Source organism: Colobus angolensis, unplaced genomic scaffold, assembly GCF_000951035.1.
Source record: "Colobus angolensis palliatus isolate OR3802 unplaced genomic scaffold, Cang.pa_1.0 Scaffold252, whole genome shotgun sequence".
NCBI classification, from domain to species: Eukaryota; Metazoa; Chordata; class Mammalia; order Primates; family Cercopithecidae; genus Colobus; species Colobus angolensis.
The window spans coordinates 2,426,100-2,442,171 of record NW_012115733.1 but is presented as its reverse complement, the minus strand read 5'-3'; the positions used below and the strand labels follow the sequence as shown (position 1 = coordinate 2,442,171).

Genomic DNA, 16,072 nt, shown 5'->3' with positions numbered 1-16,072 from the left:
GGGGGGCTAGTGTAGTGCGCTAAGCACGACGGGAACGGCGAAACCCGGATAAAGGGATCGCGGCACCGGTTCGAGAACCCTCGGCGGCGGCGGCGGCGCGCGGGTCACGCCGGGAGGAGAACCCGGATGTAAAGTCCAAGACGAAGGCAGTGCGGCGAGTTTGTCGTAACCTTCTCTCCAAGTCCAGCAAATTTATTGCTACGCTTGTTCCGGCCTTCTGCTTCAAAGGAAACAGAACCAAAACAAGCACCTCTTCGCTCCGCCCCCTCGCAGGTTCTTGCACTACCGGGTGGGGCCCCGGGGCGCTGCGCACGCGCGCCAGGGCACAGCCACGCCCCTTGCTCGGAAGTACGTGGGCAAAATCGCCGCCGCAGCCACAACAATTGCGAACACCAACCAATTGAGCAGCTGCGTGGGTCCTCGACGACGCCCACGGGCCAATCACAGGCGAGTGCTCGCCCTCCGGTGCCCTCCGTCTCAAATTTCAGTCAAAGTCGACACCCTGGTTCTCAGCCTTTCTCCCCGTCGGTCCCGTCTTGCTCTTCACTTTTCTCCCCGAAGCTCTGACTCGCAGTCGTCGGTACTGCGGACGGACAGCGAGCCTGTCCCACGTACGACAGGAAAAACACCTCCCCTCCAGGCTTCCAGCTTCAACGCTGTCAGCCGGAATGACTGGAAAACATCAACACTCCCAGAGCATAGCATTCCCTTCTAGCGTCACTTCCGGACCCACCCACCTACAAATATCCTTCCGGGGGAGGCGGACACCGCTTCACCCCGGCAACAGCCTGAGTTCTGCGGTGATTGGTTAAAAGACGCCGTCACTCGCGGCATACCGACCAACCTTGGGACAGACAAGCACCGTGGGGACAGTGGTTGTTTGGGAAATAGACACGCCTTCTCTGGCACCACAGCACTCTCGCCCTCGCGTTGACCTCCCCGGCCCTATGGCTAGTGCGCAGGCGCGGCCCAGCCTCCCCCCCCCCCCCGAAATCGAGACGGGGGTCTCACTCTGTCGCCCAGGCTGGAATGCGGTGGCGTGATCATAGCTCACTGCAAACTCCAACTCCCAGGTTCAAGCGATCCTCCCGCCTCAGTCTCCCGAATAGCTGGAACCGCAAGCGCGCATTACTACGCCCGGCTAATTTTTTTTCACTTTTTTGTAGGGACAAAGTCTCGCTATGTTGCCCAGGCTGATCTCCAGCTCCTGGGCACAAGCGATCCTCCCGCCTCGGCTTCGCAGAGTGCTGGGATTACAGGCGTGAGTCACCGCGCCTGGCCAAGCCCAGCCTTTTTCTAAAACTGAGTTTGCTTGGGTCGATCGAGGTTTATGAATCAGCTCTGTCACCAGTCAGCGTCTCGAAATGGGGTTGGCAGAATCCCTGCTATTGAGTAGCTGGAGAGCTATACGCTAATCCTAGCTCTGCCCTTCCTGTCTGATTGATCTTTGTCAGTCATTTAACTCCCACCCCGTCCTCAATTTTTGTTGTTGTTGTTGTTTACTTTTTTATAGAATGCTTCACGTATTTGCGTGTCATCCTTTCGCATAGTGCCATGCTATTCTTCTTTGTATCGTTCTAAGTTTAGTATATGTGGTGCGAAGTGAGCACCCAGCCTCAATTTCTATTCTATACATTGGCAATGATAATTCCAATCTGAGGATCAGAGATTAATGCTTCTGAAGGGCCTGGTGTTGTGCCCAGCACATAGGAAGTGTTCAATAAAGTAGTCTGCATGGTGGTGCAAAGGAAGGATCCCAGGCTTTGGAGCCAGAAAGACCTCAGTTCCAGGCACAGATGGGCCATTACCAACTGTATGATCTTGAGCAAGTCATTGTGTTGCTTTTGAGATTACCCATGTGTAAAACGAGAATGATAATGCCTGCCCAGACTACCTCAGGGAATGGTTATGGGGTTCAGATGAGCTGATGAACCAAGAAGGTATTTGGAGTTCACTTCCAGTCTTAGGAGACAAGCCATACAACAGGTTGACTGAAAGAGACCATGGGAAAGCTGTTTTGAGTATAGCCTTGCCTCCCTTCAGATACTAACCCTAGTTGAAGTTCTTCCCTGAAAGGTGTAAGTAATAAATGGGTTCTAAGTAGTGTTTTCTGCTCATGAGACTTAATGGGAGGAGGGGACTTTCACATTTACCAGGACTGTTGTGTTCATGGCTCTGTGCCAAATGCACATTATCACATTGAATCTTCTCATGATCATCTCACTCCAGCCCCATATATTTCACTGACTACACATCTAAACCTGAACTCAAGATAGTAATCATGGCTACCCTTCACCAAGTACTTACTATGTACCTAGCACTGAGTGCTAACAGCTTTGATGTTCCCTTTACCAGGGAATAGCACTCCCATCCAGCCGTTGTCCAAGCCAGAACCTGGGAGTCAACCTTGACTGCTCCCTCTTCCTCAACTCCCACATGCCTGTCAATCCCAAGTCCTGCCAATTCTACCTCCCAAATCTCTAGACTCTCCAATTCTACTGCCACTACTCTAGTCCAAGCCACTGTCCCCTACCACCTAAACTATTATAAAAGCCTCCTCCCTACTTTTCTTCCTTCCAGGACTGTTTCTCTATATCTGCTCTCCACAGCCAGAATGATCATTCTGAAACACAAACTTCATCATGACTTTTCTGTTTAAAAGCCTTTAGAAGTCCCCACTATCTTGAGGATGAAGTTCAAAATTCACGTCATAGCGTCAAAGCTTTTTGTTATCTGGCCTACCTCTCCATCCTTCCTCTCCTCACAGCCCCACACTCTCCTCCCCAGCTGGACTGAAATACTGTCAGTTCCCCAAAGGCCTGAGCTCACTCTCTAACCTCCAGGTCATTGCACATGCTATTCCCTCTGCCCAGAACATTGCATCCTTTCCTTTGCTGCCTGGCTAACTCCAACTCATTCCTTGTGTGTTGGCCAGGTTAAGTTCTCCTGCCATCTGCATGCTTCTATAACCCATGGATCTTAGTTCTGCCACACCATGTTGTAATTACTTGTCTGCCTTCCATGCTCAACTATACATCAGAGACAATGCCTACTTTGCCCACCTTTGTATCCCTAGGGCTGGCACATAATGGAAGTTAATAAATATTGGGTGACTAAATTAATTATCCCTATTTCACAGATTAGCAACCTGAGGCAAGAGAAGGTAAATGATTCTCTCACCCAGGGACTGGAACCCAGATCAACCTGAATCGATGGTCTGTCTGCTCAGTGCTCTACAGAACTCAGCCACACTCTAGCCTAGTGTAGCCAGTAGCCCAGAAGAGAGAATGTAGGGGGCATCCACAAGGAAAGGAAATTCACCAAACCAAGTGATGCTTTTATTAGGGTTAAATTCAGAGTTGTTTGCTGTCAGGAAGCCTGGGTTTAAGTCTCCTCTAACTATGTGTTTCTCTGGGTCTCAGTTTCCCCACCTGTGAATCAGGAAGCTGGCGCGGATGATATCCAAGGAGGAATGTCTCAGGACCCCCTGGCCTGCCTCACTGGCTGTAGATGGACTCCTCAAACCACGTTCTTTCATTTCTTCTGGATCCCCATCTTCCAGAATACATCACCAACCATCCATCTCCCATACCTTGACCCATACCAGCCCTTCTCCTAGCCAAAAGGGATTGAAATCAGAGTGTTTTCAACCCCCAAGCCCAACCCAGCCCCCAAATCCACAGAGCCAGGAGATACTCAGTCCTCATATCTCCTCTCAGGTTTTATTGACTGATGGAAACTACATCTTTGTCAGTCGCCAGCTCCATGGGGACAGTGCTGGGGACAGGGAACCTGAGATGATGCCAGATTTCAGCCTGAGAGCAGAGTTCTGGAAGGTGACCCAAGAGGGAGAAGAAAGGAATATGGGAAAAGGAATTGTAGGGGAGGAGGAGGAGAAGTTCCTCCTGTCTCCTATAACTCCCAAAGTTCAGAAACATCCCAGGCCTGAGCCCCTGATGCTTCTGGACCCTTGCCCAAGAACATGGAATCAACCCATGATCTCCAAATACAGCCCAGCTCTTGCTGGTTGCCAGGCTCTTATCTCGGCCAGTCCAGACTCCAGCCCAACCCAGGAAGGAGGCAAACCAGAGGAGAAGAGAGGAGGAGGAGTAGTTAGAGGTGGCCCCTCTGATTAGGGCAGATGTAAATGCTGCAGCAAACTGGTCAGAGGCTTTGCATAATGACACGGCAGCAGCTGCTATTGCTAGAGTTTGCTGGGGGCCCGGCAGAGGACAGGGTTGCGGGGTCCCATTTCCAGCAGCCAGGGAAGGGGATGGTAGAATTTGTGCTATCTGAGTGTGTGTTGGGAGAGGCAGCCTGACCCCTCAGGCAAGGCCTGGGGATGGCAGGTCACTGCAGAGGCCACAGCCCATGAAGCCTGTGTTTGCATTCCAAGCTTCAGAATCTGGGAGTTGTTGGGCCAGATGGAGGGTGAGGACCTCGTGTAGAGGCCAGATCAGAGGTGAGGGATCTCTTCTCTGAACCTCCAAAGCTCCATATCCCAGCCAGAGGGAGGAGGAAATCTCAACTCTCCTTCTTAGGCCAGACCTCAGATATCAGATTAAAGCTTTACCTTCAACTGAGAGCCCAAGGGGAGGAGCATGCAGGAGTCCAGCTGGGAGAGTGGGGCCAGTCCCAGTGTGCTGGGGCAAGGAGGCCAGGGGCCCGTGGAAGCCCAGTGCTTCAGCTCCCACCAGGAAAAATGTCTGGGGTGGGGGGAAGTTTCCCATTTCCTGGCTACTTCCCCACTATGTGGACCATTTCATGAAACTCCATTGCATAGTTCTCAGTAGGGGGGCAGAAGGGGTGTCCAAGCCTGCCTCTCTCTGCCTCCCAAAAATATGGCTTTGGAAAGGATTTCCCAAAAATGAAGAGGACCTTCTGAATGGGCAGGTCTACCCCTCACAGGGAAGAGATCTTGACGGTCTCAGGGAAGAGGCAAGGGGTACCCAGGCTGGAGTTCCTGAGGGTGCTGCCGGCCCTGCTGCCACCACCAGGGGAGGAAGGTTGGCTCTCATCTGGGGTGTTGGCAGGAGGGGTAGGGATACTGATAATGGCAGCCACGAAGTCCCGGCTGTCGCAGTTCAGGTCAAGGCTGTCATGGGGCTTGGCATTGAGGCTGGAGCGGCTGTGGAGAAGATGGAAGGCTCTTAAAAAGTTATCTTAGGCCGGGTGCGGTGGCTCATGCCTGTAATCCCTGTACTTTGGGAAGCCGAGGCGGGTGGATCACCTGAGGTCAGGAGTTCAAGACCAGCCTGACCAACGTGGTGAAACCTGGTCTCTACTAAATACAAAAAATTAGCCGGGCATGGTGGCGCATGCCTGTAATCACAGCTACTTGGGAGGCCGAGGCAGGAGAATTGCTTGAACCCAGGAGGTGGAGGTTGCAGTGAGCTGAGATTGCACCACTGCACTTCAACCTGGGTGACGGAATGAGACTCCATCTCAAAATAAATAAATAAATAAATAAATAAATAAATAAATAAATAAAAGTTATCAGCTAGGCACGGTGGCTCATGCCTGTAATCCCAGCACTTTGGGAGGCCAAGGCGGGCGGATCATGAGATCAGGAGATTGAGACCATCCTGGCTAACATGGTGAAACTCCATCTCTACTAAAAATACAAAAAATTAGGTGGGCGTGGTGGCAAACACCTGTAGTCCCAGCTACTCAGGAGGCCGAGGCAGGAGAATGGCGTGAACCCAGGATGCGGAGCTTGCAGTGAGCCGAAATTGCGCCACTGCACTCCAGCCTGGGCGACAGAGTGAGACTTGGTCTCAAAAAAAAAAAAAAAGTTATCTTAATACTTACCATAGCAATCATGGCATTTATTGAGCACCTACTGGGTCCCTGACACTGTGCTAAGTACGTAAGTACTTCTCCTGCATCCCCAATTATGGTGGTAAAGAGTGAGGACTCTAGAGTCAGACAGTCCTGGGTTCACATCCTGGTCCTACTTTATTTTATTTTATTTTATTTTTTTGAGACGGAGTCTCGCTCTGTTGCCCAGGCTGGAGTGCAGTGGCCGGATCTCAGCTCACTGCAAGCTCCGCCTCCCGGGTTCACGCCATTCTCCTGCCTCAGCCTCCCGAGTAGCTGGGACTACAGGCGCCCGCCAACACGCCCGGCTAGTTTTTTGTATTTTAGTAGAGACGGGGTTTCACCGTGTTAGCCAGGATGGTCTCGATCTCCTGACCTTGTGATCTGCCCGTCTCGGCCTCCCAAAGTGCTGGGATTACAGGATTGAGCCACCGTGCCCGGCCCCTGGTCCTACTTTAACCACTCCAAACCTCTCTCTTCTCTCATCTGTAGCGTGGAATGAACACTATCTCCCAAAGCGTTGCTGTGGAGATTAAATGAGATTGAAAATGTTACGAAGTGCTCAGAGCAGTGTCTGGAACACAAGGAGCATACACATGAAAATGTTATCTCTCATGGTTACTCCTAACAGTGTCCAAGTCCTTACAAAGTGTCTACAGTAGGATCTAAGGTGGGACCCTCACTCCTTTCTGAGTTTGCCTCTTACCACTCTCCCCCTAGCTCACTCTCCTCCACCCATGATAGCTTCCTTGCTATGTCTCTAATGTGGACCCACATCTGCCTCAAGGCCTTTGCACAGGCTGTTCACTCTGCTTAGAAAGCTCTCCCTCTGCATGGCCCACTCCTTTGCCTCCTTCAGGTCTTGGCTCAGTTGTCACCTCCGTAAAGCCTTCCCTGACCACACTATTAAAACTGCATCACCACCTGAGAGTGGTGGCTCATGCCTGTAATCCCAGCACTCTGAGAGGCCGAGGCAGGTGGACCACCTGAAGGTCAGGAGTTTGAGGCCAGCCTGGCCAACATGGTGAAACCTCATCTCTACTAAAAATATAAAAAATTGGCTGGGTGCGGTGGCTCATGCCTGTAATCCCAGCACTTTGGGAGGTCGAGGTGGCCAGATCACAAGGTCAAGAGATTGAGACCATCCTGGCCAACATGGCAAAACCCCGTCTTTACTAAAAATACAAAAATTAGCTGGGCGTGGTGGCACGCACCTGTAGTCCCAGCTACTTGGGAGGCTAAGGCAGAGAACTGCTTGAACCCGGGAGGCGGAGTTTGCAGTAAGCCAAGATCGTGCCACTGCACTCCAGTCTGGGCGACAGAGCAGGACTCCATCTCAAAAATAAATAAATAAATAAATAAATAAATATAAAAAACTAGCTGGGTATGGTGGCGGGCACCTGTAATCCCAGCTACTCGGGAGGCTGAGGCAGGAGAATCATCTGAACCCGGGAGGCAGAGGTTGCAGTGAGACGAGATTGCACCACTGCACTCCAGCCTGGGCAACAGAGCAAAACTTCATCTCAAAAGAAAAACGAAAAAACGCAGCCAGGTACGATGGCTCATGCCTGTAATCCCAGCACTTTGGGAGGCCGAGGTGGGTGGATCATGAGGTCAGGAGATTGATACCATCCTAGTCAACATGGTGAAACCCTGTCTCTACTAAAAATACAAAAACTAGCTGGGTGTGGTGGCGCATGCCTATAGGCCCAGCTTCTTGGGAGGCTGAGGCAGGAGAATCACTTGAACCCAGGAGGCGGAGGTTGCACTGGGCCAAGATTGAGCCACTGCACTCCAGCCCGGGCAACAGAGCGAGACTCTGTGTCAAAAAAAAAAAAAATCTGCATCACCACCTGCTCTATGCTTTTTTTTTCTTTTCTTTTCTTTTTTTTTTTTGAGACAGCGTTTTGCTCTTGTTGCCTAAGCTGGAGTGCAATGGTGCGATCTCAGCTCACTGGAACCTCCACCTCCCAGGTTCAGGTGATTCTCCTGCCTCAGCCTCCCAAGTAACTGGGATTACAGGTGCGCGCCACCACACCGAGCTAGTAGTTTTGTATTTTTAATAGAAACAGGGTTTCACCATGTTAGCCAGGCTGGTCTCGAACTCCTGTTATCCGCTCGCCTTGGCCTCCCAAAGTGGTGGGATTATAGGCATGAGCCACCACACCTGGCCTGCTCTATGCTTTCTAGCCCCCATCCCTGACTGACTTTTCTCCTTGGCATTTACAGCTGTTTGATATGCTATATAATCTATGTATTTGTTTATTAACTGTCTTATCCCACTAGAATAGAAGTTAACTGTCTTATCCCACTAGAATAGGATACAGGGGCTTCTGTCTGTTCATTGACTGCCACATCCAAGTTGCCTACAACTGTGCCTGCCACACAATAGGTGCTCAATAAATATTTGGTGAAAGGATGGATGAAGAGGCCAGGCGAGGTGGCTCATGCCTGTAATCTCAGCACTCTGGGAGGCTGAGGCAGGTGGATCACTTGAAGTGGGGAGTTTGAGACTAGTCTGGGTAACATGGCAAAACCTCATCTCTACTAAAAATACAACAATTAGCTGGGCATGGTGGCATGTGCCTGTAACCCCAGCTACTCATGAGGCTGCGGCAGGAGAATCGCTTGAACCCGGGAGGTGGAGGTTGCAGTGGGCTGAGATCCCGCCATTGCACTTCAGCCTGGGTGACAGTGAGACTCTGTCTCAAAAAAAAAAAAAAAAGAATGGATGAAGAATGAGATCTAGACAAGAAAAGCTCAAGCTTCCAGCATGGAGGGGTTTGGGTTCGAGCTTGACTTGCTAGGTCTGGAGTCATGGAATCTCAGAGCTTCTGGTCTAAGCTCTGAGCTTCCCCAGGTGTGGCTAGCAGGTAGGAGGGCTGCTTACCTCTGGGGGGCAGGGCTCCTGCGCAGCCCTGCCAGCATGTCCAGCTCCTGCATGCTGCCACGGCTGACTGAGGCAGTGGAGTTGGCAAGGCGGATGGCACGGCGCTTGGCCCTGCGAGGGCAACAAGAAGACAGCAGGCTTCCATGTCCCATTGGCTGGGAAGACACAGAGGTGCTGCGGCTGGTGCGGCCACCCGGCGAGACGGCTCCCAGGGCTTCGCTGAAGGTGAGCTCATCTGTGAACTCATGACACTGTGGGCAGAAGGGAGGCGGGGTCACGGGGCATCCCATGGGAGCTGATCCCACCCTCAAGCCTTTGCTCAGGCTGTTCTCTCCTTTCTGTAAATTGCTCCCTCTTGCCTTCCCTTGCCCATCCTTCAAGGCTTGGCTCTCCTGTAGCCTCTTCCAGGAAGCTCTGTGTGATTTCCACAATTTGTAGTGAGCCTCCCATCCAAGGGAGAGAGCTGGCATGGCCTCAGAGGGACCCCTTTCTATTCTGCTATACCACCTCACATTAGGCCTCACCGTTGTCTTCTCTAGACAGTGCAGCAAGTGGTGATGTTGCTGTTCAAAGGCAGAACGGTTCCTGACACAAAGAGCCTGTTCCTCGCCACTGCCGCTGTCCTGGAGTGGATGGAGCAGAGCAATAAGGGCAGCACCTTCCTCCCCCTGTTATGGCTCACTGCAACCCCAATCCAGGCCCCAACCCACCTCAAGGCCCCCATTCTGCTTGTACTGCAGGAAGGCATTGGTGGTACCACTCTTTGCCAATCGGATCCTTGCCAAGCGCACCTTCTGCAGAGAGAGGAGATAAAAGGTCAGGTGGGTAAGCCCCAAAGTAGACTGGCTTGGGGTGTAGGGAGTAGGAGGTGCTCGGATGGAAAGTGCAGTTACCTGCTGTGCTCGGCGCTTGTCAGCCCGCTGGTTCTGGTGGTAGATGCGGCTAAAGTTGGACACAATGACTGGCACAGGCAGGGCAATGACCAAGACGCCACTGAGTGAGCAGATGGACCCGAAAATCTTGCCAGCAATGGTGCTGGGCACCATGTCTCCGTAGCTGGAGTGAGGGGAGGTAGGCCAAGGTCAGGAAAAGTGCCCACCTACCTTTCAGTCTCCCACTCCATCCCATCTAATCCGGACTAGCTCTGTGACCCTGGCCAGGCACTCAAACCTTCTGAGCCCCTCAGTTTCTTGCTCTGTAAAATGTTGGGGAGTCAAGTGAGAAATGGAGCTGGCCCTCAACCCCTACCGTCTGCTGCCCCTCTCCAAGCTACATACCAAGCACCTGAGTCAGCTAGAAATCTATGAAAACCAACAGAGGGGAGCATGAGGAAGTCACAGGCAGTGAACACAGCCTCCTGGGAGGAGAGTCCCAGCACCATGGGCCAGTCGAAGGGCTTCAAGTCCCAGGCTGAGTGTTTTGTTGGTTTTGGCTGCCTCTCTTACCCGGTCTAGGTAGGACCCCTTTTCATTTCCCTGTAGGGGAATCTTTGAAAACTGTCCACATATGACAAAACAGGGAGGAGCCTTGAAACCCCCCTGTCTTTCTCCATGCCACCCACCTCCCATAGAGATAGAGCCAAGCCAACCTTACTAACTTGTTCACAGAGAGCTCCCCTGAAGATCAGGGAGGTTCTGTAACTGACTCGCCCAAGATCACACTGCATATTTTTGTTCTGACCGCAGAACCAATCAGAACTCCTCCACAGAAACACAGCCTCTGCAGTCTTCAGCCTCTAAGCCTTTTCTCTGTGCCCTAGGATGGCTGTTCCTTATTTCTGTATTTTGACTCATTTTAAGCATTCAGGACTCTGCTCAAAAGTCTCTCCAACTTGGCCATTGCTGGCTCTCTGATGTGTCATCTCAGACCGTGTCCTCAACTATGAGACATGGGCAGACATCCACCCTCACAGAGTTGTTGTGAGGACTTGAATAGAGTAAAAGCCATCAAAATACTCAGTTCCAGCCTACTGTCAGCGCTCTGTATTTGTTTGTCGGTCTGATCCTGAACCTCCAACTAGAATTGGGGTTTCTACGCTTTAGAAACCCCAAATCAGCCGGGCGTGGTGGCTCAAGCCTGTAATCCCAGCACTTTGGGAGGCTGAGACGGGCGGATCACGAGGTCAGGAGATCGAGACCATCCTGGCTAACACGGTGAAACCCTGTCTCTACTAAAAATACAAAAAACTAGCCGGGCGAGGTGGCGGGCGCCTGTAGTCTCAGCTACTCCAGAGGCTGAGGCAGGAGAATGGCGTAAACCCGGGAGGCGGAGCTTGCAGTGAGCTGAGATCGGGCCACTGCACTCCAGCCCGGGCGACAAAGCAAGACTCCGTCTCAAAAAAAAAAAAAAACCCCAAATCAACTTTTTTTGTACCTCTATGAAGAAACTGAGCAAACCCAATTCATTCAGTCATTCCTTCAACAGATACTGAGCACCAACTGTATACCCAATCCCAGTGATGAAAACTTAGAGAAGGATCACAGCATCTGCCCTAGACAGTATCTTTAGAAAGCTCATGAGTTCGATGATTCCATTTGATACTTTTATCCGAACTCTGTTTCTTCTGCAGGGATTGACAAAAAAAAAAAAAAGCTGAAAACATCTTGTTCTGGGAAACATCAAGGAATCACAAAGGCACAGAAGTAGTGCCCCACACAGCAGACAATTCTAGAAGGTTGGGAGACATGGGTCCCCAAAACAGAAAAAGAGGTGCTAGAAAGCCAACACCTATGTATCCTGCACCAGAAACATTCAGAGAACTTTCACAACTGTGATGTCATTGAATCCTCTCTAGATGATGAAGGGATCAGCATTCCCCATTTTACAGAGGGGAAAACTGAGGCCATGAGAAAACGACATCAACAGAAAGAGAGCAGCTAAGACAATCCTTGAACCCAAGTCTCCTGACCTAGAAAATCAAGGCATTGTCAGAGCTGGGAGGGATCTGAAGAGTAAGTCCAGCTCCTTCAGTGTGTACAGATTAGCAAACTGAAGCTCAAAAAGAGAAAGAGGCCAGGCACGGTGACTCACGCCTGTAATCCCAGCACTTTGGGAGGCCAAGGTGGGCTGATCACCTGAGGTCAGGAGTTTGAGACCAGCCTGGCTAACATGGTGAAACCCCATCTCTACTAAAAATACAAAAATTAGCTGGGCATGGTGGCATGCACCTGTAATCCCAGCTACTTGGGAGTCTGAAGCAGGAGAATCACTTGAACCCAGGAAGCAGAGGTTGCAGTGAGCTGAGATCTTGCCACTGCACTCCAGCCTGGGCAACAGAGTAAGACTCCATCTAAAAAAGAAAGAAAGAAAGAGATCATTTCTTTAAACTTCCTAATTTTACAGAAAGGGTGAGTGTAATCGGGCAGCCCCCAACACGGAGTCCGCACTCACCCAAGCGTGGTCATGGTGACAATGGTATACCAGAAGGCCGCAGGGATGCTTGTAAAGTTGGTCTTGTTTGTGCCCTTCTCAGCATAAAACATGACAGTGGCAAAGATGATGATGGCCATGGTTAGAGAAAAGAGGAGAAAGCCCAGCTCAGAGGCACAGCTCTTGAGTGTGTAGCCCAGAATCCTCAAGCCCTGTGAGTGCCTGGAGAACTTGAAGATGCGAAACACCCGGAACACACGCAGGGTGACAAAGGCGCCTGAGACATCGTCGTTCTTGGGCACCAAAAGCCCAATGTAGTAGGGCAGGATGGCCACCACGTCAATGAGGCTCATGACACTCCGCAGGAAGCGGCAACGGCTGGGGGCAGCAAACAACCGCAGGAGGTATTCACCTGTGAATATGAGTACACAGGCTGTGTCCATGCAGAAAAAGGCCTGTGGGAAGCGTTCGCCACAGGGCTGCTCCCTCGAGGACCTGCGTGCAGCGCCGCGGCATGGGATGGTCTCCACCACATTGGCGATGACTGACACGGCGATGAAGAAGCCGGTCACATAGTAGAAAACGAGGGCTGCAGTGCTCGTATGTGGATTCTCGAAGGCCCGCCAGAGCCGCTGCCGCAGGGAGCTGCCCGCAGGCAGGGCTGGGCCGTCCCCAGCCTGCTCGGCCTCCTCATCCTCTGCCAGGCGCTCGGCATTCTCCTTCTTTCGGTCCCGATACTCTTCAAGGCAGCAGTCACCAACTAGCTCAGGGACCAGGCCGTAGAAGGCCAGCTCTTCGTCGAAGGCCTGGATGCACTCCTGCCGTGGGCAGTGCAGCCGCCCCGTTCGGTAGAAGTTCAGCACATGGCGGAACATGTCAGGGTCGCGATCGAAGAAGTACTCGCCTGAGTCAGCATCGTAGAAGAATTCCTTCTCCGAGCTGCCCAACAAGGTATCTGGGTAGCGGTCCAGCGTATTCTTCCAGGTCTCAAAGCGCCGTCCGCTCACGTTCACCACCAGAACCTCATCTCCTCGAGATGTCTTCACCCCCGGTGCCGGGGGCAGGGGCTGCTGGGCCAGGGGCAGCCAGCCCACCGCTGCCGCCCGGGCAAAAGGCAGCCACGTGGCCAGGCCTGCCGCCATCGTGCCGCTCCCCAAGCCCAGGGAGACTTAGTGAGGGTGGCGTGTAGGAGAATGTGGCTGTCTCCAGGATGGTGGGGGCTTGGAGACGCCTTGAGCCACCTGAACAAGGAAACTGGGGGTGTCTAGAGAGGCCAAGAGGAACCAGGAGGAAGAACTAGAGATGGGAAGGAGTTTGGGGGACATTTACAGAGCCTAGGAGGGGACTGGGCAATGTCCTGAGGGACTAAGAAGGGACTTGGGGACATAGAGAACAGAAAAGAGGTGTGGGGATGGGGCCAAGAAGGAGCTGAGGGAGGGTTTAAAGAGACTGAGATGATTCTAAAGGAGTTAGCCTGTGCCTGAGAGGTGTCTGGGGGCGTCTAGAGGGGCCAAGAAACATGTGGGGAGTTCTCTACACTCTCAAGAGTCTCAGGGAAGGCAGAAGAGCCTGGAACTCCTTTGTGGAGGTGGAGAGGAGACTGGGGCATCCACAGGGGTAGAAATGGGACCAGAGGTGCTTGAAAGAGACTGAGAGTGTCTGGAAGTGGGGGTTCTAGAGGGGCTGAGACAGGTGAGGAGGGTTGTCCACACCCTCGAGCTTCTAGGGGAAGCATAAGAGGGTTAGACCCCCCTCATGGATCTGGAAAGGGAGCTGGTGCATCTTGAGGGGTGGCTGTGGATCCCGGAGGTTGTAAAGAGGCTGAAAGGTGTCTTGGGACTGCCTAGAGTTGCCAAGAATAGCCTGGGGAGATGTCTGTACTCCAGAGGAGTTCTGGGGAAGAAAGGAGAGGCGAGGGCCGCCTAGTAGGGCTGGAGAGGGGAAGAGGTTATCCAAAGGGGTAGATAGGGGGCTGGGTTATTTTTTGAGAGGCTGAGAGTTATCTGGGGGAGGTGGGTATCTAGAGGGGCCAAGAAAGCCTGGTCGACAGTCTCAGGAGTTCTACAGGGAGGAAAAAGGGGCCTGGGGAATTCCAAGGGTCTGGGACTCAAATGTTAGGAAGTTGGGCACAGTCCCAGAGCACCCAGGGGATCTATGAAGGCTAAATAAGAGGAAGGGGGTCACCCCCAAAATGGGGTTAAGAGGAGCGTGGGGTGTTGAAAGGGAGTTGGGTGTGTCTCCAGGCAGGGGGGCTCCTGGGCTTTGCAGGAAGCTGGCAGGGGAGGCCGGGAGAAGGCTGGGTCCCACCGTTGGGGGCAGGTCTGGGGAAACCACACCCCGAGGGGCTGGCGGTGTGTGCTGGGCAGTGGCAGTAGCAGCAGCGGCAGCAGGAGGAAGAGAAGCAACCACAGCCAGGCGTAGGAGAGAAGGTGGCATAGACAGGGAGAGGGCGCGGGGTCCCCGGAAGGAGGCCTGGGAAGGGCAAGGTCCAGTGGGACCCCTGGGGACTATCCCAGGATGGGCTGGGGCATGGGGGCTGGACCAGGGAAGGATGAGGACAGCGCTAGTGGTGGTCCCCCTCCCCCTCCCTCTCGGGCCGTCCTCACCTGTGTCCCCGTTGCAGCAGCAGCAACAGCGGTGGGGCTGGGGGTACCAAACACCCGAGCTCCTCGCCCCCTCTGCAGGGCTGCCTGAGTTCTCCTCCTCTGGCTCTCTCTCCCCGCCCCTCCAAGCTTGCCGGGAGATGGAGGGAGGCAGGGAGGGGCCTCGTGGCTCCCCGAGCCCCCTCCCCTAGGACAGCCAGAGAGGGACCCTGGGGAGACTCCGCCTCCTACAAAGCTGGTTGGGCCTCAGTCGCGTCATCTGGAAAATGGGGGTGGCAGGGAACTTTGCCAATTCTCTCCACCTCCTTCCTGGACTCCCCTCTCTTCCTGCCCAGCTCCTACCCCCTCTGCCCCCAGGGGCCCCCACCCCCACTCGCCTGAATCAGCAGCACTTAGCAGATCCGATCGATGGGGAGGCGTCTGTTAATGGCCCCAGAGCGGAGTGCCACAGGGAATGATGCAGCGCTGTCCCCTCCCTGCCCCCCCAGGCTGTGGAAGGGCAGGAGAGCCACGAGTCGGGGGTAATTGCTGGGGAGTGTTTCTCTAGATGGCCAAGCTTCCGAAGCTGCCCCCTTGAGGGACGCAGCATGGGTTAGAGCCCCAGCTCTAAGACTTCAGCTGTGGGACTGGAACACACGACTTCCTGTTTTTAGATATGAAATGAGGATAAAGGGAATGTAGAGGGGGACAATCCAGGTCCCACCCCCCTACCAAGTCGTCTCTCAGGCAGGCCCCACTCTGAGGAGGCAGTCTCTCTTATCTGTCCACATCCAGTGGCCTCAAATCACACCTCCTCCGCTAGAGGGCTCTGCTTCTGGATGGCAGGAGCACTGATTATGGAATGCCTCTGGTTGGCTATGGGTGGGTTCAGACCCCACCTTTGCCACTGACTTGCTGCATCCTTGAGCAAGTGACTTGCATTGTTTCCTCACTTGTCAGATGGAGAGACTTATCTCAACTTGATAGCATCATTTGGAGCATTACATGATGTGAAAGGTGATAGCACTGGACACAGCACACACCAGGGATGCTTAATCTTAATTAAAGGAGTGTGATGACAGGGGCACTGTAACGCAGGGCCAGGCCTAGCCTTTCATCCGATTACCCACCCATGTAATCTTCCATTTGCCCACTTGGCACACTCCTGATTTGTCCATTTCTACATCCATTCCTCCACCTACCCATCCATCCATTCTCCCACCCACACAACCAATTACTCTATCCATCCCTCCACCCACCCATCTGTCCACTTAGTTGTTAATCTACCCACCCACTCATTCATCCATTTGTAAGTTCACCCCATCTGCCTAACTATTTGCCAATCTATCTGTATGTATCCATCCTCCACCCATCTCTTCCCACCTGGAATACACGCAGGGTGACATCCTCT

General features: G+C 52.9%; 1 protein-coding gene across 1 annotated transcript; it reads right to left on the bottom strand.

The window, feature by feature from the left end:
* Positions 1–3,703: 3,703 nt before the first annotated feature.
* On the bottom strand, positions 3,704–14,792 carry KCND1 (potassium channel, voltage gated Shal related subfamily D, member 1). The gene is made up of 6 exons (XM_011946686.1): positions 12,101–14,792; positions 9,604–9,766; positions 9,421–9,504; positions 9,235–9,333; positions 8,711–8,961; positions 3,704–5,128 (listed from the first exon to the last, which is right to left on the bottom strand). Exons 1-6 carry the CDS (start codon positions 13,219–13,221, stop codon positions 4,903–4,905), a joined length of 1,944 nt encoding a protein of 647 aa, XP_011802076.1. The 5' UTR covers positions 13,222–14,792; the 3' UTR covers positions 3,704–4,902.
* Between the last annotated feature and the right edge of the window lie 1,280 nt (positions 14,793–16,072).